At 53.6% G+C, this 27,456-nt stretch overlaps 1 protein-coding gene across 2 annotated transcripts in view; it reads right to left on the minus strand.

The window, feature by feature from the left end:
- The window catches only part of Ago2 (argonaute RISC catalytic component 2), a 71,696-nt gene that overhangs the window by 26,077 nt on the left and 18,163 nt on the right, over positions 1-27,456 (minus strand). For both annotated transcript variants that reach the window (XR_006150750.1, XM_042699906.1), the window contains exons 2-3: positions 13,488-13,683; positions 1,196-1,316 (exon numbers count right to left, since the gene is read on the minus strand). Coding sequence is in view for 1 of the 2 variants with exons in the window: in XM_042699906.1 (XP_042555840.1) it covers positions 1,196-1,316; positions 13,488-13,683 (317 nt within the window). In the remaining variant the exon portion in view is untranslated. The remainder of the gene's footprint in view (positions 1-1,195; positions 1,317-13,487; positions 13,684-27,456) is intronic.

The raw sequence follows: 27,456 nt of genomic DNA on the forward strand, positions 1-27,456 counted from the left end.
CCTGAGGAGCGCCATGCTGTTCAGAGCTGTGACTGGTCACTTGGTCTTTGCCCTGTCCTCTTTTTTTTGGGTGGGGGGGGGTCCGGTTGTGGGGCTTGAACTCTAGGCCTGGGCGCTGTCCCTCAGCTCTTCAGCTCAAGGCTAGCACTCTACCACTTGAGCCACAGTGCCACTTCCGGCTTTTTTCTTTTTGCTTATGTGGTGCTGAGGAATTGAACCCAGGGCCTCATGCATGCAAGGCAAGCGCTCTACCACTGAGCCACCTTCCCAGCCCCTGTCCTCTTTTTTTTTTTTTCTCTGTCGGTCATGGGGCCTGGGCGCTGTCCCTCAGCTCTTCAGCTCAAGGCTAGCGCTCTATCAGTTGAGCCACAGCACCACTTCAGACTTTTTCTGCTTATGTGGTGGTGCTGAGGAATCAGATCCAGGGCCTCATGCATGCAAGGCAAGCGCTCTACCACTGAGCCACCTTCCCAGCCTGCCCTGTCCTCTTGCACGGAGATGCGGGGCAAAAGCACTGGGTGCCCTCATCCTGGATGCTGCTGGACACACAGACAGGCCGATAGGACGCAAGGAGCTCACACCTTTACAATGAAGGGGAAAAGCCCTGACATCCTTGTGTCTATAGAAAATGTGGTCCCTCACTTCTCCCTAAAAAATGCACATCCTCGCCCAGCGGTGACCACCTGGAGCTCCGTTCTACCCCAGGGTTGTTCAGGAGACAAGCAACCCTACCTGGGCCGGTCTCCTAGCTACCTCTGAGCTTGCCCTGCCCCTCCTTTGCAGCCCTGCAATCCCTGCCATCACCCAGAAGCAAATTCCTGTGGAAGTGACAACTTCTGGGCAGAAACTGTTTCACTTTGTAAATAAAGCTGCCACAGGATAAACAGGGCAGAAGGTGACATGTTACTGTAACCACCATTCCACGGGGGACTGATCTTCCTCATCCCAATCAGATGAGTCGTTGGCAAAGAAGCATGTTCACCTGTGTGCTGCCAGCAACACGGCTCCCCGTGCCAGCACAGGCTGCACCCCACTTCGTCGGCAAGGAGGGGAGGGAAGTGCTGGGAATTTTTACTCACCCCCCACTACCGAAACCATGTCGTGGGGAAGTTTAATGGCTCTCCCGTGATGCACAGCAATCATTAACTACTTTGTAAAGCGAGTTTCACTCCAGCACCCCACACTGCGACCTTACCTTATCCCTCCCGATTGGAAGGGGCATCGCCGTGTAAAGATTCTTCCTTCCATCGAACACTGGCTTCCGATCCCCAAAGATCTGTGTTTTAAAGTGCTGGACCATGTGCTCCACTATTTCCCTGAAACAGACAAAGACAGCGTCCAGGCACGGTGTCAACAGTCGGGAAGCCACACAGGAAGGGCGGTGTTCTCACCGGTTCCTAAGCCTCCCTGTAACACAGGAGCTAAGTCACAGGACTCTTCCGCAAGGACTGTCCACCCAGGGCCTCATGTGGGTTTATGTACGTGTGCGTGGTCACGCTATCACGGGAGAACTTGCTAAGGTGCTGCACGTGCAGACAGCAGAACTTCTAGAAGGTCTGAAAGAAAGGCTCTTGGGGGCAGATCGATCAGCGTGGACGCCATGCACCCTGCCTCTGCAAGGGGTGAGTCATCTCCCGCTACAAGGACATCACACGGGACACAGGCAGGCTTGGCCTCTGCTGCTCACGCCTGCAATCCGAGCTACTCAGGGGGCTGAGATGTGAGGATCGCGGTTCAAACCCAGTCAGAACAGGAAAGTCCATGAGACTCTTATCTCCAAATAATCACCAAAAAACTGGAAATGAAGCTGTGGCCCAAGTGGTAGAATCCCTGCCTTAAGCAAAAATCTCAGAGACAGCATCCAGGCTCTGAGTTCAAGTCTCAGTACAGGCATACACACAAAAAGCAAGTTGGGGTGTGGCTGGCTCCTTACATCTGGACCCTGTTATGAGGCCTTCAAGTTGTCTCAAAGACCAGTCCAGTCTGCCCAAGCTGGCTGCCAAACTGCCCGCAGAGGAGCCACAGCAACAGACGTCTGCCGCCCTAAGCCCCCGGCGGTGACTGCAGCACAAGCCTGCCTGCCGCCTTCCGAGAGGCTGCCCTGTGTGCCCCGCGAAGCGGCCCAGGTCGCCCCTCTTGTGCCGCCTCATCCTCCAGCACTGGAAGCCAGAACACGCTCCATGGGCGAGCAGAAGGGCTTGGCTGTCCCAGTGCTGAGCCTGAGGCGCCCGTCCACCTCTGCCTTCCTTCCAGGTCATCTTCCCCTGGCACGTCTCCCCTGACGTTTTTGGCTGGTTCTGTGGAATTCCAAGTCAGCTCCCCAGCAGCCTGCCTCCACCCTGCCTGGCCCCAGGGCCCCTCACGGAGGGACAGGCAGAGGACCCCCACAGCTCCGCACCTCGGGGGGGGGGAGAGGTGGCCTCTCAGCTCTGTCCCTGGAACCTCTGCTCGGGCAGTGGGACGGCCCTCAGGGAGCAGAAGTCCTCCTTCCATGCCCTTCTGGGAACTAGAGGCACAGATCAGCTCAGGCTATCCTTCATCAAAACCAGCTTTGCCCAGCTGGCCTTCTACAAGCCTCAGGGGTCAGGCTGGCGCTTGCCGCCGGCGGTGCCCACACCAGGCCCGACTGGGAGATGCCCTCCCGAGGGTGGCGGCTGGGCTTCACCTCAGTGGAACCAGCAGTCATCGTAACACAATCTGGTCAAAAGCAAGGAGAGGCCGGCCAGAGCACTGGAGAGCGGGCTGCAGACGTGTGCCAGAGCTGAGACACAGAGCTGAGCGCCATGATGGCAGAGGTGACCAGGCTGTAGCATACAGACGAGCAACTCACAGTGGACTGGGCACCCGAACGGACCCAGCATCAGACAGGAGTAAGAACCTTCCAGCCACCAGCGCACCACTCCACGTTCCTGCTCTCCCTTGTCGGGAGCGCCAGCACCCGGGGATAGAACGACCATGGCATGCACCAGGGTGGCCGGCACCGCGCCAGCTCCCAGCAGTGTGCAGCCACGGAAGGATGCTGGTCAGCCAGGCCTCACCCAACGGGACATGGGCCAACGGGGGGGCAGCAGACGGCCCCACCCACGGCCACCTGTGTCCACGCTGCCCCAGCACCCAAAGACCCGCGTGACCCTCCTGGCTCCGGGGCCTGCCTGCCCAGCAAAGCAGCGCTGCGTGGTTTGCTTTCCTGTGCGGTCCTCCAGGAAAAATTGTCCCTTCTCTTGTTTTCTCTCCCTGCAAAAGGGCACACAGACCCCTCCCCCTTTGTTCTCGGTGCAAGACTGAACCACGGCTCCCCTAGAAGTCCTCGCCAGGCATGCGTAACCCAGGTAATCGGTGCACCTGGGATAGCGGGAGGCCCCAGGCTCTGAGTCACCTCCACATCTGCTGTGGCCACACCTCCTCCCCAGTCTCCTCTCTCCATCGTCCCTTCTCTGCACACCTAGATCTGCCTGGGCCGTATGGTGGTCTCCTTTTGGCAACCCTGTACTTCCCAAGTGACAAGAACTGGTAATTAAGCCACATCCCTTCGCCGATGGTGAACCAGAACATGACCGACGTGAGCAGAGGGGGCCCCCCCCGACTGTGTCCCCCCACTGTGTGTGTGTGGGCAGCCTGCCACTCACGTGCTGGCTTGCCAGAGTTTTAGCCACAGGCGCACCCTTCAGCCAACATACACTCTGCCTTTTGAGTTGGGTGTCCTGATTCACAGGACACCTCCACATCCCCAGCTGTTCCTAACACGTGGGATGGGGAGACTGGCTGTGGTGGACGGCCACGCAGCTGACCAAACCTCACGCGGGGGACCACCCTATACGCACAGACCCCATGCATGTAGCAGGAAAAGCTCCTCCTTTTCTTTAAAATTGACTTTTAAGTGGCTTTTTTTTTGGGGGTGGGGGGGAAGTGGTTCATAGCAGTGTTAAGAGTCATCAGTCAGTACCTTTCATTTTGTAGTAAGCACTTAGTATAATGAGGTATAGAACACTGGATTTTCTCTTGTTGCTATTGTTTTGGGGTTTTATTTGGCGCCAGTCCTGGGGCTTGAACTCAGGGCCTGGGTTCCATCTCTTAGCTTTTTTTGTTCAAGGCTAGTACTCTATAACTTGAGCCACACAGCTCCACTTCCAGCTTTTTGGTGGTTAATTGGAGATAAATCTCATGGACTTTCCTTGCCTGGGCTGGCTTTGAACCACAATCCTTAGATCTTAGCCTTGAGTAGCTAGGATTACTGGTGTGAGCCACCAGTGCCCAGCTCTAATAGTGCTATTTTAACAAATGCACCTGGCTGCTTTCTACCAGCCCTCCAGTCAGAGGTGGAGGGCGGGGCTGCAGGCCCCGATCCCTGCCGGGGCCTTCCAGATACGCCTGGTATGGCTGTCCTGGGTAACTGTCTCTGTGCCACAGCCACACTGGAAGCTGAGGGCTGGAACTCACAACTCCAGTGTCCCCCGTGCACGGGCACTGCAGAGCTCAGAGGCAGTGCTGGCTCCTCAGGACTTCATACCAAGCCCACCGCTGCCCGGCTGAGCACCAGGGTGGCCGGCCAGGAGCCTGCACTCCATGAGAGGCAGGAGCTGAGTCCACCACGAGAGCAGCACACATGCCGGACAGCTGTGCCCGCGTGTAGCCCAGGCGCCGCCATGGGGCTTTGGGACGCATAGAACGCTACCTCTGCCATCTTCCACACTGCAGGTGACCATGGTGATACTGAGACAGCAGCTGTGCTAACAGGCACAAAATGCTGAAGAGCATGTAAAAGGGCAGTAGGTCTCAGGCTGTCCCAAAGTGGCTGGCCTGGCTCTGGCTACAGCTTCGTAGCTGCAAGCTGTGGTCACACCTAAGCACCACACCGGCATGGCACATGCCATAATGCTGCAGCAGGAGAGGCCAAAAGATGGCCCCTGGCGATCACCCTCTGCCACACAACGGCCACAACCACATCCACAAAGACAGCTGCTTGCACGCTGTGCGGATGCGTGATAGGAACCCGTTGCCTCACTATTCCAAAGCCAGGAGCTGTGGGTGCCTTCCCCTTCATTCCACTCCAAAAGCAGGCCGGCAATCCCATTTGTGGGGAGTCACACGCATGAGACAAAAGGAGAACCCCAAAAAGACCTGCAGGAAGGAAGGAAGGAAGGAAGGAAGGACGCTCTGCGGGCTGTGGTGCCCCAGAGCTGCACCACAGCTTCAGCTTCACGCAGCAGCACTAGGATGCACGCGGTAAAGGCCTTCACCTAACTCTCAGCAAATTCTGGCCAAGTCCAGCTGTTCAGTTTGACAGATGTGGGAGGTATTATATGCTCTGAAGCCTATTCTTTCTTAGGAAGGAGGAAGTCTTCAGCACAAAGCATGCAGCCCATGGGCACAAGCATGCACACGGGGCATCTAGTCTATCTGCAGGAGATGGCCCCAGGTGAAGGAACAGCTTCCCCTGGCCTCCAGCACTGCAACAAGGAAGAGAACACAGGAGGCAGCTGCCTTTGGCACGAAGAAACTTGTGGTTGCTGAGAGAAGGGAACCATGTGGGCCAGACCCTACACCACCTGCCAAGCTCCAGCCCAAAGGTTAGAGACTCTGGAAAGTAAGGGCCCAAGAGATAAGCAGTGGATGCAGAGCTGCAGAGGGTAGGAATACCCCACAGGGCACCAGCTACTCATCTGTTGTGTAATGGCAGCTAACAAACCAAACACTGATGTGTACTAAAGGGAAGCCAGGCACAGAAGCAGATCTGGAGCTGGCTGAACGAAGCATGCAGCCGATTCCTACAAATACATTCAAGGTCATCAAGAAAAAAATGTGAGTGCCAGGACGGAGAAATCATGAGTGTCAATGTGAGGCAGAACAGAGGTCCGGTATCCATGACAGCACCACTGGATGGGAACGGGGCAGAGTGCTGGGGACCTCGCGACGGAGGCATGCGGCTGGAGAGAGGGGCAGAGCCGCTGGAGTCCAAACCACAGGCCCTGTCCAGCAGCCAACACAAGTGGTCTACTGCTCGTGATTGGCAATTCCACACAGGAGAAAACAAGGCAGCAAAAGAGACTGGAAGAGGGGGCTGGAAGGTGGCTCAGTGGTAGTGCACTTGCCTTGCACGCATGAGGCCCTGGGTTCGATTCCTCAGCACCACATAAGCAAAAAGAAAAAAGCCGGAAGTGGCGCTGTGGCTCAAGTGGTAGAGCGCTAGCCTTGAGCTGAAGAGCTGAGGGACAGCGCCCAGGCCCAGAGTTCAGGTTCTATAACCCGACCCTCCCCACCCCCCCACACACACAAAAAAAAGACACTAGAAGAAGCAAAGGTCAGTGTTGGCTTATTTCTCATAGAAGTCAACATGCAAGTCCAAGAAATGACAAATTCCAGGTAGGAAAGATAATAGTAAAATTATACCTAGAACCAAGCACTGGTGGCTCACACCTGTAATCTTAGCTACGCAGGAAACTGAGATAGGAGGACCTCGGTTTAAAATCAGTCAAACAAACAAATCCCAGCGATTCTTACCTTCAATTAACTACAAAAAAAGCCAGAAGTGGAGGTGTGGCTCAAATGGCAGAGTAGCAGCCTTGAGCTAAAAACCAAGCAAGAGTGTAGGTTCTCAGTTCGAGCCCCAGTGTTGGGGTAGGGGGAGGACTTAGGGGCCAGCCCTAGCTACAAACAGATACAAATGGACTGACGGATGCATGGATGGCCAGATGAAGCCAGGGACAGGGCTGCGCCCTGTGGTTGAGCGTCCTTCACATGAAGTCCAATCACCATTTCGCCAACCCCCACCATGTCACCAAAACACAAAACAGAAAACAATGGCAATTGGTAGTCTTAAATCAAACCACCGGAAATCACATTCAATTCACATGAACCTAAGAAATCATCTGTGGGTTCAATCCCAAAGAACTGAAAAAGAAAAAAAAAAAGCTGGGTAAGGCAAGACCCAAGTATCTAGTGGCCTCCAGAGGCACCAGCAATACTAACAAGCACACGTGGTTTCGTTAAAAGTGTAACAGACAGTTAAGTATAAAAATGTTCTCAAAGAAGATGTGGCTGACTTCTATAATCCTAGCTACTCAGAAGGCTAAGATCTGAGGATTTCTGTTCAAAGTCAGCTGGGCAGACAAATTAATAAGACTATTATCTCCAGCACTAAAGCCAGAACTAGAGGCGTGGCTCAACTGGCAGAGTAAAGTCATGAAGAAGCAGCGTGAGAGTGCAGGACCCTAAATTCAAGCCCCAGTACTGTCATGAGCAAGAAAGGAAAGACGAAGGGAAAGGAGGGAAGAAGGAGGGAACTATACCCTAATGACAGAAGACAACGATTGCAGATATGTATGTACCTGCTGAGCTTAAACTACATGAAGTGTAACCAGATTTTACAGCTACTCAGGAAGTTGATCTCCGTTGGAGACCAGCAGGACTTGCACGTTTGCTAGACTCTATCTCCATAATAGCCAGCCATAAGGGGCTGGGAAGTTGGCTCAGTGGTAGAGTGCTTGCCTTGCATGCCTGAGGCCCTGGGTTCGATTCCTCAGCACCACAGCAAAAAGAAAAAAAGCTGGAAGTGGCACTGTGGCTTAAGTGGTAGAGTGCTAGCCTTGAGCTGAAGAGCTGAGGGACAGCGCTCAGGCCCAGAGTTCAGGCCCCACGACTGGACCCAAAAAAAAAAAATAAAATAGCCAGCCATAAGTAGATCTACAGGTATGGCTCAGGCGGTAAAGGGTCAGTCTAACAACGATGAGTCCCTCAGTTCAAACCCCAATACCATAAAAAATAAAAGAGAGAAATCTTATGCAACTTGTGTTCCCATGTACACGCACGCGCATACACTCACACCTTAACATAAAGGATTAAAACACTGGACTGAGCAGGGCGCCGGTGGCTCACACCTGTCATCCTAGCTACACAGGAGGCTGAGATCTGAGGATCTCCGTTCAAAGCCAGCCCAGGCAGCAAAGTCCGTGAGACTCTTATATCCAATAAACCACTCAGAAACTCAAAGTGGTGCTGTGGCTCAAGTGGTAGAGCGCTAGTCTTAAGCTGAAGAGCTGAGGGACTGTGCCCAGGCCCAGAGTTCAAGCCCCACAGCCAACCAAATAAAAAAAACAAACAAACAGGACTGACTTTATCTAATATTCGCCCAACAACTCCAGAACCCATTCATCTCATGGGGAATGTTTATCAAGATAAAGCATATGCCTAGGTCATGACCCACATCCCAAACAGAGCCAAGTACTTCACATTTACACATGAAAACAGAACCATAAAACTTATTAAAAATTGTTCAGACAGGGGCAAAGGAATAGAAAAAAGCAAAAGAGATGATGAATTTGACTAAAGTACCTTATATTCATATGGAAATATCACAATGAAACCCTTTGTACCATTAATAAACATCATTGAGAGAGAGACTCAATTCCAAAACATGGAAAAATTAGGATGTGATTTGAGCATAAAGGAACTTAAAAAGATGAACTTCCCGATAGCTTCAAAAGAAATTGCATAAAACATTTCCTGCATGGGGCTGGGAAGGTAGCTCAGTGGTAGAGCACTTGCCTTGCATGCCTGAGGCCCTGGGTTCTATTCCTCAGCACCACATAAGCAAAAAGAAAAAAGCCGGAAGTGGTGCTGTGGCTCAAGTGGTAGAGCGCTAGCCTTGAGCTGAAAAGCTGAGGGACAGCGCCCAGGCCCAGAGTTCAGGCTCCACGACTGGACCAAAAAACAAAAAACAAAAAAACATTTCCTACAACAAAACTCTAGGCCTATGTCCATCTCAATGACAGATTCTATCAACATGTAAGGAAGAAATAACATCAATCTTGGGGCTGGGAATGTGGCTTAGTGGTAGAGTGCTTGCCTAGCATGCATGAAGCCCTGGTTGGATTCCTCAGTACCACATAAACAGGAAAAGCTGGCAGGGGTGCTATAGCTCAAGTGGTAGAGTGCCCGCCTTGAGCAAAAGAAGCTCAGAGACAGTGCTCAGGCCCTGAGTTCAAGCCCCAGGACTGGCACACACACAAAAAAAATTACATGAAGCTTTCATTTCAGCTTCTGTGTGCAGGAGGGATCACCAGATGCCTTAATACAGTATTATAACCCTGATTCCAAAAGAAAAAAAATGACAAGAAAAAATGACAGTATCAGTGTCCCCACAGACACAGTTCTCAACAGCGACAAACTCCATCCTCACCACACAGAAATAACATATCATGACTTTTAGAAATACAGTTGTCTAACAACTAATGAACAAAAGCAAACTCATCGCAACAGTGAAAAATGTGGTTAACTCAACAGATACAGAAAAAGCATTTGAGAAAATTCAACTTCAAGGTAGGGATTATTCTCAGCATATCAGGAGAAGAATGATGGCATTATTATTTCAAAAAGGCAAAGGCTCCATAAAAGCCAAAGCGTTCTAATGAAGAACCAGTTTGGACATCTGACTCAAGACTTTACACAAAACTACAGTTAAGTGAAAGGGGATGTAGCTTAGGGGCAGAATGCATCTCTTGAGCTTGTCAACCTGGTGCCCCGGGAACCTCAAAAACCCAAACCAAAACAAGCTACCGTTGACAAGATTAGGTTCAGGCTACTGACCTAAAGAACAGAAAGAAGGGCATTGGGAATCAGTCTCCCCTCCCCCTCCCCAGCTGATTTTCCTTTCCCAAAGGTCCATGGTAAGTCGAGAAAACGCTTATACTTCATTCATACTGAACGAACACACACACACACACACACACTCAGGATGGATCTGACTCAAAACATATAAGCCTAAACTGTAATTCTCCTTAAAACAAACAGAAAATTATCTTTAAAACCTTTTGAGGCCCAGACTCCCACAAGGGGATCTGCCTCTTCAGACATCTCTTAACATGTACAAACTGGATTCCAGCAAGACGGAAACATCTGGCCCTGAACTGATGGTTCCTGCAATCCTACTCAGGAGATCTGAGGATCAAAGTTCAAAGCCAGCCCAGGCAAGAAAGTCTCCAATTAACTACCAGAAAACCACAAGTGGCAGTGGGCCACAAAGTGGCAGAGCTCTAGCCTTCAGCAAAAGTGCTCAGGGACAGTGTGCCTAGGACCAGGGTTCACGCCCCATGACTAGAAGAAAAAAAAGTTTACCATGATGAAATTTCTAATACAACAACATGCAAGAAAAGAAAAGAAAAGCAAATAACATGAAAGCAAAGCAGGCTGTTTGGAAAGCAGGTATGGGGAGGGGCAGTAGAGAGGGTAAATCTGTCTGAGCTCATTATGTTATGAAAATAGAATAAAGAACCATGTGGAAGTTAAGGAGGGGAAGAGGAGGTTGATTTCGAAACATTGTATATACTGGTAGAGCTGTCACAATGAAACCTCCTCTCTAACAAAACTAAAGTATGCTAATAAACTAGCAGCAAGAAGTATGATTGACAAAACTATATATTCATATATATTTAGAAAAGAAAAAGGCTAAGAAATGTTTTAACCACTAAAAGACACTATACTATTAAGAAAAAGAAAATAGGGGCTGGGAAGGTGGCTCAGTGGTAGAGCGCTTGCCTTGCAAGCTCGAGGCCCTGGGTTCGATTCCTCAGCACCACATAAGCAAAAAGAAAAAAGCCGGAAGTGGCGCTGTGGCTCAAGTGGCAGAGCGCTGGCCTTGAGCTGAAGAGCTGAGGGACAGCGCCCAGGCCCCACGACCGGACCCAAAAAAAGAAAAAGAAAAATAGCATACTTCAGACTGGAAGGAAAAATTCCAACGTACTATTTATTGAAATAAACTCCAGAAAATGGAAACATTTTTTTGTTGTTGTTCTTGTTGGTGGTGGTATTTGTTCTTTGTTTTCATTTTAGGTGGGACACATAGGGGTACAGAAATTGAGGGGGAGAAGGGTGAAAAAAAATGCAGCATAGTATTCAGTACATTCTATCTGGAAAATGACCTATGTAACTTGTGTAAGCATTATGCCCACCTTTGGTCCTCAGCTCCACCCAGACCTGAGCTCCTCCTGCCCTGGAGTTCCTGCCATACAGCTGGCCCCTCCCTCCCTCCGCCCAGACCCACATGAACTCCCACCTACCTCAGGTCCTACCCCTCTGACCCCACTGCCACCTAGATAGTGGAGCTCCAGAAGAAATATGGTTCCTCTAATAAACCTTGTAATAATCTTTCTCCTGTGCCTGCCTGCCTTCGCCTGGTCCTCTGGGATGGATGTGACCGATCCTTTCAACTTGTGGACAGGGAGGGGAAAACTTGGGAAAAGTGAAGGAATGGTAATGTACTCATGGCCTGACTTAAGAAATTATAAACCCCCTATATAACAACACCTTAAGCCGGGCGCTGGTGGCTCACGCCTGTAATCTTAGCTACTCAGGAGGCTGAGATCCGAGGATCGCGGTTCAAAGCCAGCCTGGGCAGGAGAGACCTTGAGACTCCTATCTCCAATAAACCACCAGAAAACCGGAAGTGGTGCTGTAGCTCAAGTGGTAGAGCGTTCGCCTTGAGCTGAAGAGCTGAGGGACAGTGCCCAGGCCCAGAGTTCAAGCCCCACGGCCGACAAAAAAAAAAAAAAAACACCTTAATAATGGCAATAAAATTGCATTAAAAGTAAAATGATGGGGCTGGGAAGTTGGCTCAGTGGTAGAGTGCTTGTCTTGCATGCATGAGGCCCTGGGTTCGATTCCTCAGCACCATAAGCAGAAAAAGCCTGAAGTGGCACTGTGGTTCAAGTGGTAGGTGGTGCACTAGCTTTGAGCTGAAGAGCTGAGGGATGGTGCCCAGACCCAGAGTTCAGGCCCCATGACCAAATAAATAAATAAATAAATAAATAAATAAACTTAATTAAGTAGATAATGTTCAATAGGAAAAAGAAAAGAAAGGAAAAGAGGGAGGGAGGGAGAGATCCCAGCATAGAGGCTTGCACTTAGGATCTGCTAAGTGCTCCTACAAATCAACAGAAGGAGGAACATCCAGACGGTTCACTAGGAAGAATAGAACACTAACACATGAATGTAATGTGAATCTAAGCATAAGGAAAGACGTTTGTCAATTACCAACAAAATTAAAAACCAAAGGCTGGAATTGTGGCTCAGAGCACCCGTTGGCAAGCATGAAGCCCTCAGTTCAACCCCCACTAAATAATAATAATAATAACCATGATAAATTGCAACACATCCACCAAAACAGCAACAATCAGAGCAGACTGGCCATATCAGGTGCCAGTGATGGTGTTAGAGCCACCAAAACTCTGCAAGTTCAAGCCCCAGCCCTGGCAGAATAAGAAGAAAAAAAATAACCTCCAGGAAATGGAAAAATTAAAAACAAAAAGTTCCTGCTTTTTTGCTGGGACCATTGGCTCAAGCTTATAATTCTAGCTACCTCAGGAGATCATAGTTGGAGATAGCCTGGGAAGTAAAGTCTGTGAGACTCTTGTCTCCAATTAACCACCAAAAAACTGGACATAGAGCTGTGGCTCAAGTGAGCACAGAACCCTGCCCCAGGAGCTCCAGGCTCAGGACCACAACACACATACAAAATAGGTCTTGCTTTTGACTCGGGTCTTCTTGATTCTTCTGCTAAGGCAATATCAGCAAAAAGAGAAAGGGAAAGAGGAACTGCTTTGAGATGAGGAAGGATTTTTGAACAGAAAAATTGTGCCTTAACTGACTGATTAAGCCTCATCTCAGATTGTTCAAAGAACAGAGGGTAGTTTTGGGTTTTTTGGAGATTGCTTTTAAGGTCACCTTATGTAAATATACCTTACCCTCCTCAAATTAGTCAATCACAAGCAGACTGTGAACCTGAGCTCAACCAATCCAAGCAGAGGGGCAGGGCCTTCTGTATCAGGGATAAATAGGGAGCAGCCTGCCTGCTCCAGAGTTTGCTTGCCAGATTTCTGGCTGATGGCACACTCTTCGGTGCAGAAGTTCTGTATATTGTGCCTGAGACAATTCTTTGTCTCTATGTCTATTGTTGTGATTCTGGTGTCTCCTGGGAAAGTGTATGTCCACCAGAAAAATGAACAAAAATATAAATAGCAGATATACGTACAAAGATACCAGTCTAAATCACCCAAGTGCATATAAGGAAAATAGAACATTAAATTAGGAAACATAGAATAAAATATTTCTTAGTAATAAAAAATAAGTTCACAATATGTAGGTTTCCAAAAAATAAGGCCACATAAAATAAGTGAGATCCAAAGAGACACTGTTCACTGCTTAGTTTCTACAAACAGGAAAATAATTCATGGTGACAGAAATCAGAACCCAGTGTGACTTTGGGGACAGCGAAGTGTCTGGAAGAGGACAGTAGGTAGACACACCTGTCAACCTCACTGAGCAGAACTGACAGTGTATTTCACTGTACGAAAATTACACCTCATTACAAAAACATTTTTCCAAAAACAAATGCAACTGAAACTGGGAGAAAAGTTAAGGATGCGCCCAGCATTGTTTTTCTGTGTTCTCAGACCACCCACATAAATCAAACACTAAAGAAAGATGGGATTAAGTACCTGTTAACTCTCCTTGGGCATTTCTCTGGCTTGATATCCAATTCATAGTGATAGATGTCAATTTTGGGGATGTCCATTTCAAAGAAGTTGGCCTGTAGTTTGATTGTTCTTCCCGAGGTCCCGAAGTCGGGCCGCGGTGGGGGCTTGAAGGCATATCCTGGGATGGGTGTTGCTGAAGGGGCAGGAGAGGCAAGCACTGCGTGAAGAGGGAGAAGTCCATTAGAAGGAGGGCAGATTCGTTCTTTGGTGCTCTAACACAGGGCCTACCCCTCCCCGGGGAGTCAGCCACACTCAGCCCAGGGCTCCTAACAGTTCCTCCCACTCGTCCCTCGTCCCTCTCTGCTTCTATTCGCTCCTTCTAGAAACAGAAAGCCCCCCTCCCCCTCCCCCTTCCCCCCTACGCCAGCAGCTCAAGGGACCTTGGAGTGTAGCTCGGATGGCTCCTTGGAATGCGACACTGCAAGCCCCTCTTTTCCAAAGGCTCTCAGTGTCCTCTCCTGGCTTGTCCCTCCCTGTGCTGGGATTCCTCTGCCCGGACCCCTTCGCATCTCGTTGGAGGCTCGGGGTTGGCACCGCGGTGGTCAGCAGCTGCTCCCCCTCCCCCACCTCGCTCTTCTCACCAGGGCCCATCCCTTCTGTCCACTCCTCTGCCTGACCCAGTTGGCGGGGGGGCATTTTACCCTGTGGACCTGGAACGGGTTTGGGTCTGTTTCTAGGCACCGGCCTCTGGCCTGCTCACCAAGGTCCCTGCCAGCCTCCCAACCTGGTCTCAGGCTAACAGAGCCTCCCTAGCCGGCAGAGCCGACCTTTCCTACAATGCGTCCCAGCCTGGCCCTCCCCACCCACAATCCCTGCCGGCCCTGCTGTCACCACGCTTGCCACCCACCTCCCAGGGTCTCAAGAGTCACCAAGGGAGGCCAGGGAGCATTTCATCAGCCCCTTCCACCAACACTCAAGGAAGTTCTCACAGGCAGAGCGGGCTCCCAAAGTCGCTCAGAAAGCACCATCTTAATGACCAGAGTCACCCAAGTCCAGCTGTGACACAGGCCAACGTGCTGGGCCCTTGGGAGCACTGCCCCTCCACCCCGGAAACCATACCGCCAACCCCGCATCTCTACGGGGGGGGGGGGGCATGGAAACACCCCCCCCACTGTCAACTAAACACATCAGAGCAAGCCCTGGGCCACCACATCCCCAGTGGGAACCTAGGGGAGAGACGGGCGTGAGCCCCAGGTCACCCGGCTGCTACCCGATCTGCAGACTCAATGCTTTCTACATCAACAGTCCCGGAAACACCAAGCCGATCCTGTATTAGTAGAGTAGAAGCTGTGAATTTAGATAAAGAGTTAAATACTTGTTTGACAATAAACTACTTTTAATCTTTAATCAAGTAGCTTTGGTTCAAAACAAAATTAAAAGTCCAACGCTGGGGACAAGAGATCAGATGGTAAGCACTTGCCTCACAAGCTGAAGCCTTGTGTTCGACCCCAAATCCAGGGGAAAAAAACTCCCATGTACTTCATCCCACTTGACATTCACTAGGAAACACAGCCAAAAGCCACGCTCCTGGAAGGCCAGGGTGGCCCTGACTGTGCTACGTGTTTGGTTTTCTAAGAGAAAATGAAATGTGTTCAAGAGTGGTGGATCTCAGCTTCACTCAGGTCTCTCCTCTACCACCTGCCTTCACAAACGGCACAGCAGACCAGCCACGCCTGCTCCCTCCACAGCCCGCCCCACCCCTTCAGAGCTGGGGTGGCCAGAGAAGAGACTCCACAATGTGCTTGACCCCAAAAAGCTCCGCGCTGTCACCCCTGGCAGGCAGGCCACGCTCCGTCCTTCCCACCACCATCCATCCAGATGGGCTCCGCAACTCTATCTTTCCCTTCAGGACCCCGAAGGGCAGAGCAAAGAGCCCACCACACAGACACCTAGGCCTGCCTGCGTGTGTTCTCCACCTGTCCTACCAGAGTAAGCTCAGGTCAAGACAAACACGAGAATCCACTCATTACCTGGCTTAGGACATGGTAACAACACTTTGTAACTACACACACACTCACTATGACAAGACAGCCTGGCACTAGTGGCTCATGCCTGTAATCCTAGCTACTTAGGAGGCTGAGATCTGAGGATTGTAGGGCAAAGCCAGCCTGGGCAGGAAAAGTCCATGGGGACTCTTAACTCCAATTAATTGGCAAAAAAAAAAAAAAATCTGGAAATACAGCTTGTGGCTCAAGAGGTAGAGGGCCAGCCCTGAGAGAGGAAAAAAAAGCCAAGAAAGAGTATAAGGCCCTGAGTTCAAGCCCCAGTACAGCAATCCCCCTCCCCAAACAAGTAAAGCCAGTCAAGTCACAGTTATGGTGGGGGTGTCCCAAGAAACTCCCAGGCTTGTGGCCCCCCACATAGAAGAGATAAACACCCTTTATCGGACAGGTTCCAGTTTACAAAACACCACATTACCAATCTGAATCTCAACAGCCAAGAGCAAAGGCTTCACTACCAAAAGTGGGCCTCTCGTGGCAGCCTAGGCCCTGCTCCACCCAGGATTTCACGCCCCTGCGTGGCTACCGTGGGACCAGACCTCAGGAGGGGTGGCGCTGCCCTCTGCATTTGGCCGCGTGCACACGTGTGTGCACGTCCCCTGCTTGGCGCTCCTCTCAGAGCGGGCTCCCCGCAGGCAGATTCTCCAGGCCCACACCCAGCACGGTGCCAGGGGCAGAGCAGGCGCCCGCCGAGTGTTTGCCCACACGCCGGTCACGGAGCACATTTTGTTTAAGGTTCCATTTTTGGAGCCACATCTCAAACAGCAAAAGGAAGTAGAGAGTGAGTAATGACTTCCTGTGTGAGCAACTGCCTGAGGGGCAGCCTGGTACACACGGCACAAGCGAAAACCAAAAGTCCTGGTGTTTGAAGCAGATGCCAAGAGCGGCGGCTGTGAGCAAGGCCTCGGCCGGGAAGCCGCCCCCAGGGGGGGTCTCCCCACAGCTCAGCACTGCTGTGTCTCTGCTTCAGCCTTTCCTCTAAGGGAGGGGCCAGGACAATGACACGGGGCCCAGTATCCTCCAGAGGGGACCCCATGCTGTCAGCAGGTCTCAGGGGTCCCGGGGAGCCACGCACATGTGGTATGACTACCACAGGACACCCAGGCCCCAGTACGGGGGGCTCCCCCTCTAGAGCGGTTCTAAAGGGCCCACTGCTAACCAGGTAGGTGGACATCCATCTCCACCGAGTCCCCCTGGGGGTGTCCCACTAGTGGAGTGGATTTCAGCAAGACCAGGGCCAGGTATCTGCCGTTCTTTCTTTCTTTTTTTTTTTTGGGGGGGGGGGTGGTTGGTCGTGGGGCCTGAACTCTGGGCCTGGGCGCTGTGCCTCAGCTCCTCAGCTCAAGGTGAGTGCTCTACCACTTGAGCCACAGCACCCCTTCTGGCCTTTTCTGTTTATGTGGTGCTGAGGAATCGAACCCAGGGCCTCAGTCATGCAAGGCAAGCGCTCTACCACTGAGCCACCTTCCCAGCCCCGCCTCCCCTTTTTTTGGTCGTTGGTCTTGAACTCTGGGCCTAGGCGCTGTCCCTCAGCTCTTCAGCTCAAGGCAAGCGCTCAACTGCTTGAGCCACAGCACAACTCCAGTTTTCTGGTGGTTAACTGGAGGTAAGAGTCTCACAGATTTTCTTTGCCCGGGCTGGCTTTGAACCGTGATCCTCAGATCTCAGCCTCCTGAGCAGCCACCAGCACCCAGCTGATCTGCCTGCTCTTAAGCAGTTTTCAGGCCCCTGGGAAGAGATGCTCCTACAGAAAATGGTGGCTCAGTACACGCAGCACAAGTTAGAACCATATGCATCCCTTCCTCCTGTGGGGACCTGGGAGGTCCAGCAGGGTGAGAGCATCCACGGTGCAGGTAGCATCGGAGGGGCGGAGCGCACCCTGGGATGAATGAGCAGGAGGCCAGGCAGGCGTGGGGGGCCAGCTCACCCCCCACCCCCACGGCAGTCAGGAACGGTGGGCCCCCCCACCTCCCCCTACCCCCTGCAGCCCACCGCAGGAGGAGCATCTGTGCCCAGCGCCCCCACGCAGGGCTCTGAACAGAGAAGCCATGCCATGGGTCCCCCCACTACGGCACCCTACCCGGCTCAGGCCGCAGCTGGGTCTTCCCAGCCAGCCCCACGGGCAGTGCCAGCAAGGGAGAGGGAAGAGCTGGCTGCAGAGACTATCGCTTCTTCACCGCCGTGCAGTCTTTAGCCCACTTGTTCATGGGGCGGTGGTTTCTGTGGGGATTTGTGTTGGGGGATTTAGTTTTTTGAGTTCTAGGTATATTTTAGATATGAGGCCCTTGTCTGTTGTATGGCCAGAGAAGATCTTCTCTCCGTCTATGGGTTATTTATCTTGCTAGCTATGTCCTTTGCCATGCAGAAGCTCTGCAGTTTAATGCAGTCCCATTTTCCCAGGCTTTCTTTGATTTGTTGTGATTCTGGGTCTTTATTAAGTAGGTTTGAACTGTGCCAAGGAACCCTAGTGTTTGCCCTATTCCTTCCTGTAATATTTTGGGGGTATCTGCTTTTATCTGGAGGAAGCAAGGCAGTGTATCAATATGAACTCCAAGAATCGGAAACAAGAGGGTCTTACTACATAGTGTATGTAGTTATTTCTCCCCTCCCCCTCCCGTTTTCTGTACCTTGTGTCTTGTATATTAGTTTATTAGTTTATTTGATCAGGGGGAGGGAAAGGGAATCACAGAAACAGCAGGACAAAGGATGAACTAATGCAACATTGATACTCACTTGACACTATGTTGGAAATGAACTTCACAACTTGGCGGGGGGAGGGGAGTAGGGAGGGGAAGGCGGGAGAAAGTGAGGGATGGGGTAACAGTGTTTAAAGACAAATGCCCTCACTGCCTTACTTATGTAACTGGAACCCCCCATGCTCATCACCTTTTCAATAAAGATTTAAAAAAACAAGCCATTGCAGAAATCAGTGGAGGAAAGCAGCATGCCCAGAGCACCATGCTGAGAGGCAATCCTTGCAGATGCCCCTATACAATGCCCTGGCAGGAGCCGCCTACCCCTACCCTGGGGCCCACCAGGCAGCTCAGAGACTCACCCTCACTCGGCCCTAAGCCCTGCTCAGCACGGACATGTCCATACACCGCTGCCCCTTGGGTCAGGCAGTCATGGCCGGCAGCCTCACAGCCTACAGGCTAAAGAGCCTCACCAACCCGGAGCCCTGCAGACCAACGCTGCACACCAGCGAGCACTGCCAGGCGCCCGGGGAGCCAAAGGCTGCCCCCAATCTCCCTCCTGCTGCCCACCCCCACCCCCACCCCGACCTTTTCCTCCAAACAAGGTTGTGAGACTCCCCCCCCTACTTTGATGCATAATGTCTTGTGCTCCTCGAAAACTCCCTGGACACGCTGGCCCACCTCTCCCTGCTTCCACCGCTCGCTGCCCGAAGTCTGCTCGGCCCACTCCACCCAGTGCCGGCCCTCACCACGGCTCGGCCACGAGTCCATATGACCCTGAGGCCAGCGAGGCGGGCAGCGGTGCAAAGTCACCCTGGAGCCAGAGGCTAGAGCCACACGAGGCCCTCAGAGGCCACCCTGGATGGAAAACAAGGTGTGTGAGGCCAGCGGGACCAAGGGCCACGGCCAAGGCCCACACGGCCCCTGCCCAGCAACACTCAGCATCAACACCGTCCAGCACTTCCATCCACCCGCTAAAGGGCCCCATCATTAACGGCGACCGAAGAACCCCGGGCTGCTTCATTACACACCGACGTGGACGGCCAAGTATCAGTGAGACCAGGTTCACTGGTCATTATGCGCTCGGTTTTCCTTGAAATTCAGCAAAAGGGGCTCGCCCAACTGTCTCGGCGGCTGTCAGAGAGCCTCCTCCTCCTCCTCTGACCGCGGAAGCTGCTGTTAGGGGGAATCCTGAGAATCCAGATCTGCCCTCCAGCACTGTGTCGCCCGTGCGCGGCAGGAGCCACCTCTGATGCCCGGCTCCTGGCCAGTGGGCCTAGCGGGGACTCCGCTGCCATCACCAGAGCTGCACGGATGCGCGCCGAGTTCCCGACTGACCAGCCGCATGACCACCGGGCTCTCCGGCGTGTGGTCAGCCCACAGCCTGCTGGGGCACAAGCAGGGCTCTGGGCTGGGAACCCCAGGGCAGACATCCTGGGGCACCACACCGGGGTGGTAGGGCGCTGCAGGGTCAGCCATCACAGGGTTGAGGTAGAGCCCGGTACCCAGACCATTCAAGTAGACGGAGCTGACAGGTTAGGCAGGCACACACCTCAAGTCTGCTGGGTAAGAACTACGTCTTGTCACCTCATCTTATTTCCCAGCCATCAGGCTTCTATTAAGGACCTACTGTGCGATGAGCATGGCCCCCCGGCTGAGAACCAAGTCCCTGACCATAGCTGACACGTGACACATCTTAGGAAGGACTTGGAGCTGAACAGTCACCTTGGAAACCAGGGGAGGAAATAGCCCACGCCTCCCAGCAGACCTGCTCTGAGTCACTGGGTGCTAGAGACAGGGCCAAAGCTTGATCTAGGGGGTGTGGCCCCAGCAGGGGAGACTTCACAGAAGGGAGGTGACTGGCTGCAGGCTTCCTGTCACTGCCACTTACTATGAGTCACATGACCTTTAAAACCAGACCCAGCTGCATGACTGCTCAGTCCTGGGGAATCTGAAGGCTCCTTATGAAAACCTAAGCCGTTAGATGACTCAATTAGCTAAGACCCTGACTTTGAGGGCAAGCAGCAGTGGCCACTAATAAGGGGGCCTAGGGCCCAGGGCTTTCCTTCGGGAAGCGGAACCAGCGCCTCCCACAACCCGTACCCCAGGTTCTTTCTAGATCTGTGTTCAGCACACTAGGCAGCCTCTATAGAAATTGGGAAGGCCTAAGAAAGCAACAGAGAGAACTCGGGGGGCTGGGAGCGCTGTGCACGCCCTGGGCCAGTCTCCCGTGGACACCCTCTCCTCTGTGGCTCAGGTTGGCCTCACCATGGAGAAGCCTCTGGAGGCTTGGGTTGGGTGAGGTCGGGGTCCTCTGAGGGAGAACAGCCAAGCACCAGGGCTATCAGGCCTGCACTGCTCATGGGGGCCTCTGGGCAGGACAGACCCTAACTGCTCCAGAGAGAGGGAGGGCCAGGCCATCAAGGATAGCATCCCAGCAAGACCCAGGACACGCGGTGACAGTTCACCTGTTGTCTCCACGGGCCAGGCCGAACTGCACGAAACAGAATAAAAACAGGTTTTTGTTTTTGTTTTTTTCTTTTCAGGCTTGAACAGGGAATTCAGAATGTGCTAAGAAGGCAGCTGGCAACATCTGCTCAGGGAGCTCAAGGGGGAATGTGACAAGCGTGCTCCACACTCATCCAGGCTGGAGGCCTCACCCCTAGCAACCGCCACTAGCCAACTGTGAACGAAGAACACCCGCCAAAGCCCGCCCGCACCCAGGCAGTGGGTTCTGTGCAGCCCACGCCAAGCGCACACCAGCGGCTGACGTCACAGCCGCAGCCAGAAACCTCCCTGTCTCAAAGTCAACCCGAAGCAAGCTTGGAAGCTGCCAAGCAAGCAAAGCTGAGAGCAAGGCCCCAGCTCCCAGACCTAGAGACACTGCTGAACCTGAAAGACGAGAGGGAAACACTCCAGGAGGAACGGCACGCCCCCTCCCCTGCTCCCCCAAGGCCCCCCCAACAACACTCCAGGGACAGGGGAGCCCCGAGGGCTCTGGATGCCCGTGCTGCACAGCAAGTTCCCAGAACACAACACAGACGACGCCAGCATCCACGCTGGGAAGAGACGGGCGTCCTCACAGGCTGGATGGCGCCTCCACACGTGCACGAGGGGACGTGGCTCCAGCCAGCGCCCTGGTCCTCTCTCCGGCGGGGCTTTCTGGTGGGGACGGAAGGAGAGGGGAGGGCCTGTGCGAACGACCCCAGCCACCGCTGACCTGTGGGTATCATCTTTGGAGAGGGCCGCAGTTCCTGGAAGGCTTCACTTCTGTCCTCCCTCTCGGGCTTGCCGCCCATGGCAGTTGGCCTGAGGGCTCCTGAGCAGGGGTGCGGCCACACCTGCCGTGAAGGGAAGCTGGCTTGTGCTGGGGGTGCAGGGACCATGCCTCTGTTCTGCTCCTCTGGCTGAATGAACAGTGCCCTGGGTGTGTCCTGACCTGGCATGACTGAGTGTGAGCCCAGAGTGGCTTCCGTTAACACAGAACGAGTGTGCGGCCGCCTAGGCCCCACTGCCTTTGCTCCCTTCTGGGCAAACTCCACCCACTGGGAGGGTGGGACCCCAGACTCAGCCCTGTGAGCCAACCTCCCCTCAACTGCAAGAGCCGGGACCACCACACCCACCCCCTACCCCCAGACCACGCAGAGCCCGCAACGCTGGTGTGCCAGAGGAAGTTCCGCCACCCCACTGTCCTACCTAGGAGCACACACATGCGTGTACACACAGGAGTGCAACGGTGAAGCACACGCATGATTATACAACAAAGGATTATTAAGCATACTGATGATTAGACAACCAGCAGTCTACAGACCATGATAAGGACAACTTGCCTTGTGAAGGTTACAATGTGTTTGTGACTGTAGGTATCACTATTCCACAATACTGTGAAGTATGTGAAATTTATGTAATCGCCTAATCTCAATTAAGGAAAAAAAGTGAGAGAAGGGATGGGTTAGGAGAGATGGGTGACAATGCGGTCAGACACTTTGTACTCATGTACTGTTTTCTAGAATGGGAACTACTTAATAATTAAAGAAAAAGAAAACCGGGAGTGAACCCACTAAGGAAAGTCCCCGAGACCCTTATCTCCAATTAACTACCAAAAAGCCAAAAGGGGAGCTGTGACTTGTGGCAGACAAAACTCAAGGACAGTGCCCAGGCCCTGAGTTCAAGGCCCATCGCCTCCGCTCATGCACACACGCACGCGCGCGCGCGCACACACACACACACACAGATTCTAACGTCCTCCTCCTGCTGCCATGGCCACTGCCACCGCTCGCTAAGACCTCTGCCGCCTCCTTTGAGGAGTGGAGCACAGAGGCCCACACAGCCCTGGGGCCCGCATGCAGGGAAAGCCAGCTCCCAGGCCTGGTCCTGCCCGGCCCGCCGGCCTCGGCGTCTGTTGTCTGGGGCCTTGTCCACCTGCACCCACCACCGCCCTGCCTTCACGGCACTTCCACAGCGCCTCAGTCCTAACCGTCCGAAGTAAAGGTGAGGATGGGAAAATCAGAAAGATGTTTTACACGATCTTGTTTGTGCCATACATGCTTCCTATAACCACTCCCCACGGCCTCCCCATCCTGGTTTCCAGGATCTTGTATCACGTGATTCTCAGGCTCCTACGGGCACGCGCACACACACGCACGCACACACACACGCGCACGCACGCACGCACAGCCACAGCATCCATTCCCCCTAGGATAAAAGTCAGATTTGGAGGGACTGGTAACATAGCCGTCACAGGGCGCCTGAGTCAACACCTGTACCCCACAAGTCCCAGGGGTGAAGCCTTCCTTACCCGCAGCCCGGAAGTCACAACTCCCCAAGGGGATACTTAAAGACAGAATCCCGAATCCCTCCCACCCGACATTTGAAATGTCACTCTAAACACCACCATACCAGCCGGTCCCATGGAGGTACAATTTTCTAGCCAGAATAACTGTTCGGGGGTGAAGTGTGGAAAATAAAGTACACAGGACCCCAGGACTGCTAGGTTTCTCCCATCAGTTACTTCCCAGCAAAGAACTCAAGTTATGCTGGAACATGCTGGAACCCTCTGGAATGCTGAATAATGATAACTGCACAGGTCATACTGTGGACTGTGCAGACACACAGAGCCCTGGTTATCACAGAAATGGCACAATTACAGAATTGTCCCACTGAGCCAGGCTCCGGCGGCAGGCTGATTTCATTTCTTGCTTTCTGTGGAGCGGAAGGCGAGGCTCTCCTGCTTCCACAGCCCTTGTCTGGCCCACCACTGAGGCCTGGCAAGGCCTGGCATCCGCGAAACTGAGCCCCGTATAGCACAAGCTAGAACCCCAATATCACCAAGCAGCCAGACAATACCTCAAAGTGACATTGGCCTTGGATAAACAGGCTCAGGAAATGACCCAGGTGGGTGTTTTCTTATATTAAAACTCCCACAGCTGGGCCTCACTGAGTTAGTACCTGAGTGATCACACGCCTGTAATCCTAGCTACTTAGGAGGCTGAGATCTGAGGATCATGGTTCAAAGCCAGCCTGAATAGCAAAGTCCGTAAAACTCTTATCTCCAATTAACCATCAAAACACAAATGAACAAACAAAAACCTGGCAGAAGTGGAGCTGTGGCTTGAGGGGTACAGCACCCAGAACCAGGTCCTGGGACTGGAGGTAGGGGTGGGGGACACCCTCGTGTCAACTGAACTCTTAGCCACCCGGGAGTACTGGCCGTGGCAGCTGGTCCTGTGCAACCATCAGCGCTATCTCATTGCTGAACACCTCCACCTGCCACAAGGCCGCCCCAGCCCCCTACTGCCAGCCCAGATGCCACCCATGCCTCTCTCTAGGGATCTCCGTGTCATCAGGGGAATCGTGGCCCCTGGTCAGCTGGGCCTGGCACCTTCCCGCAGCAGGACGGCAGCGACGCATGCATGCCAGAGATCTCCGACGGTCACCTGGACTGCCTTCAGACTTCGGGGAGACACCCCCCCTCCTGGAAAACTGGCCCACCTATTCAGCTTCGGTGGACATGGGCTATGTCGGGTGGCCTGCTCCCCGCCCACCGCACGGGTGTGATTGTTCCACATCACGGGGGGCGGGGGGTCTTGGGGGGGAGGGGGGCTTGCAGGAGCGCTTCCTGACTCTGCTCGCCCTTCTGGAATCCCGCCTCCTGAGAAAGCAGCCACCAACCCAGGGCGGCCTGGCTGTCCACAGAGAGGACCAGCCGAGCTGCCCGACACCCACGGGTCGCCGAGACCAGACGCAGCAGCGAGTGCAGTCCTAAGCCGGTTTTGAGGAGCACCAGGAAATGAGGCAATGGGAAATGTCCACCCGAGGGACGTGAGCGTGCCTACCCAAAAGGCCCCAGGCACGCCACCCCAATGAGGGGCACTTCGGCCGTGAGGTCACCCTTAACGAGCTAACCGAAACCAGGGAACAGCCAAGTGCCCGCTAGCGGGACAAATTTTTTTTCAAACCAAGCACAAAGAAAAGGAGATCTCTAGCCGGGCGCCAGTGGCTCACATCTGTCATCCTCACAACTCAGGAGGCAGAGATCTGAGCGTCACAGTTCAAAGCCAGCCCAGGCAGGAAAAGTCTGTTGAGACTTTTATCTCCAATAAACCACCAGAAAACCGGAAGTGGCACTGTGGCTCAAACGGTAGAGTGCTCGCCTTGAGCTGAAGAGCTGAGGGACAGCACCCAAGCCCAGAGTTCAAGCCTCACAACAAGAAAGAAAGAAAAGAAAGAAAGAAGGAAGGAAGGAAGGAAGAAAGGGAAAGGAGATCTGAGCCCCCCCCCCCCCCGGTCATCCAAGGAATGGCTGTGGTCATGGTCACAGCGCTGTACCCCTCAGACGTTCACACGGCTATTTATGGATCAGCGGTGGATGGACTTGCCTCAACCCTGCAGGTCAGGAAATGAGAGGGGCCTCTGCTGACACTTCGGGGGCCAATAGAACCATGAAATCATCCTGATGCGGTCCATCCATCAGCCGAGCACATGCTACTGTATTTACAGCTCTGCAAGTTCACTAAAAACTGCCAAGAGTTTCCCCAAATCATAAATGTGGAGAAGTTTAAATGTCTCCTGCAGAACATGCAAGTGTTTGAATTCACCTGCGGTCAAGCTGGGGGATTCTGACCCCAGGGAGAGGACAGACACCCTCAGAGGACAGTTCCAGAGCAGGCTGGGCGTGTACAGCTCCAGCCCCTGGGAGTAGGCCGGGTGCACCGACGAGGCGCAGGACGGACCTCAGGGAAGAAGAGCAACAGGCAGCCCACATGGCCCATGACAGCGACCTGACTGCCATCCTGGCTGGGCTTTAAGGTGTACCCCATCAGCAACCTCGTAATTATGAAAACAAAGTATGCCCAATGGCAAATGAGTGGCTAAACAGAGGGTGGCACTTATCCTGAGAGGTACGATGAGGGCAGTGCTGGCCACGGGTTTCCACTGTGAGCCACCACACACCATGGGGGAGGGGACCTGGGGACACAGCTGCCCTGGCCACAGCACCTGTCTGTGTTCTGTGGGTTACGTGTGCGAGTCCACCATCCAACCACCAGCTGTCCATGGCAGAGTCCCTCACAGCCTCCCCTCCACGGGAGACATTCCCCCGTGGCCTGGGAGAAGCCACGCTGCTCTACCTTGAGAAAACAAAGCTGTGGCCTTTTCAGATGTCAGTGTCAGACAGACAAGCCAATCGAGAGACAGGCGTTTCAGTCAGGCACCAGTCTCACGCTTGTAATCCTAGATACTCAGGAAGCTGAAATCTGACGATCATGGTCTGAAGCCAGCCCAATCAGGAAAGTCTGGACTCATCTCCAATTCACCACCAAAAAGTCTAAAGTGGAGCTGTGGTTCAAGTGGTAAAATGCTAGCCCTGATTTAAAAAAAAAAAAAAAGCTCAGGGACAGGACCCAAGCCCCAGTTGAGGCTTCCTGTTGGCCGCACCCCAAGCCCAGTGCCCCCCACCCCTGGCCCTGGGCACAGGGGCCCAGGGTGTCCGCAGCATTTTGTGGCATGGTGGTCACAACCCTGGAACTGCTTCCCCAGGAGAAGCACCAGGCAACACTACCTGGTGCACCTCGTTCAACCCAGGGCTGTCAGACAGCACAGCCAGCAGCTCTCTCTCCTGACAGCACAGCCCTGACCCGAGGCCCCCAGCAGCCACGGCCCGGGCAGAGAGCCAACCAGACAGTGGCCTCTCATTCCTTCAGCCCACAGAGCCTCCTGGAGCACGTGGGCAGGCAGGGCACGGGTGGAGCCCCCCCATGTCATCCGATCCTCCCTGCAGCTTCCCCCGCCAAGAAAACCACTGCATCCTGGGTTGTGCCCCGCCGGCTGAGCTGCTGTGGTTTGCCGGCCTCAGTCCACCGCTCCTGGAAAATCCCTGCTTGTGTCGGTCCACAGGGGAGCCAGACAAAGCAGGGAGGCAGGGAGGGAGGGCTCTCTGCCAGGCCACTCCTCCCGCTCCTCCCAGGAGCTGGGCAGGGCCACCTGCTGAGCCAACATGGCACCTGAATGCACCCTGCAGCAGCTAACAAGCCCTCACGCAGCCCACCAAGGCCTCAACCCCTCCCATTCCCACCCCAGACACCCTGGCTGCCCAGTCCAGCCCAGTCCCAACACTTCAGTGCCAAGGGGGGACCCCCAGTCCTCACTCCCATGTGCCACTCCAATGGGAGCAGCAGTGTGTGGCTGAGTGGCTGAAACACAGGGAGCGTGAGGTGGGGCAGAGCTGTGGCCAGGCTCCACACCACGCAGCCGCCCGCTGAGCGCCTCGGAGGATGATGGGAGCTATTTATAGGAGACAGCTCTGAGCAGGTCGCAGGAGGAACTTCAGCGTGCCCACACCGGCTCTTGCCCAGTCCTTTCCTGCTGACCCCCCCCATCCCCAGCTCCCTGGCGTCAGAAACAGCGTGGGGCAAGGCCGGCTGGCCTCTGGGTGCTCAACAGTGCAAGGTGGAGGAGAAGAGGGAGGGAGGCAGCCGATGCAGGACAGAGCGCAGGGAGGGCCAGGCACCAGGCCTGGCAGGAGATGGTCAGTTCCATCCTTGTCCCTGGGCTGGGGCTGTGGGACACACGCAGTGACACCACTCTCCCCATCTCACCTGAGCACCCCAACACCAGGTCCCCCGGTGGGTGTCTGGCTGCTCTGTGGGGAGCGGGAGGCTTCCTTTGTAAATGAGGCTCAAGGCAGCGCCCACAAACACACGGAACCCAGCAATACCTTGCGTGTCAACAGGAGTGGCG

The sequence above is a fragment of the Dipodomys spectabilis genome, unplaced genomic scaffold, assembly GCF_019054845.1.
Source record: "Dipodomys spectabilis isolate Male_0828 unplaced genomic scaffold, ASM1905484v1 ptg000264l, whole genome shotgun sequence".
NCBI lineage: Eukaryota > Metazoa > Chordata > Mammalia > Rodentia > Heteromyidae > Dipodomys > Dipodomys spectabilis.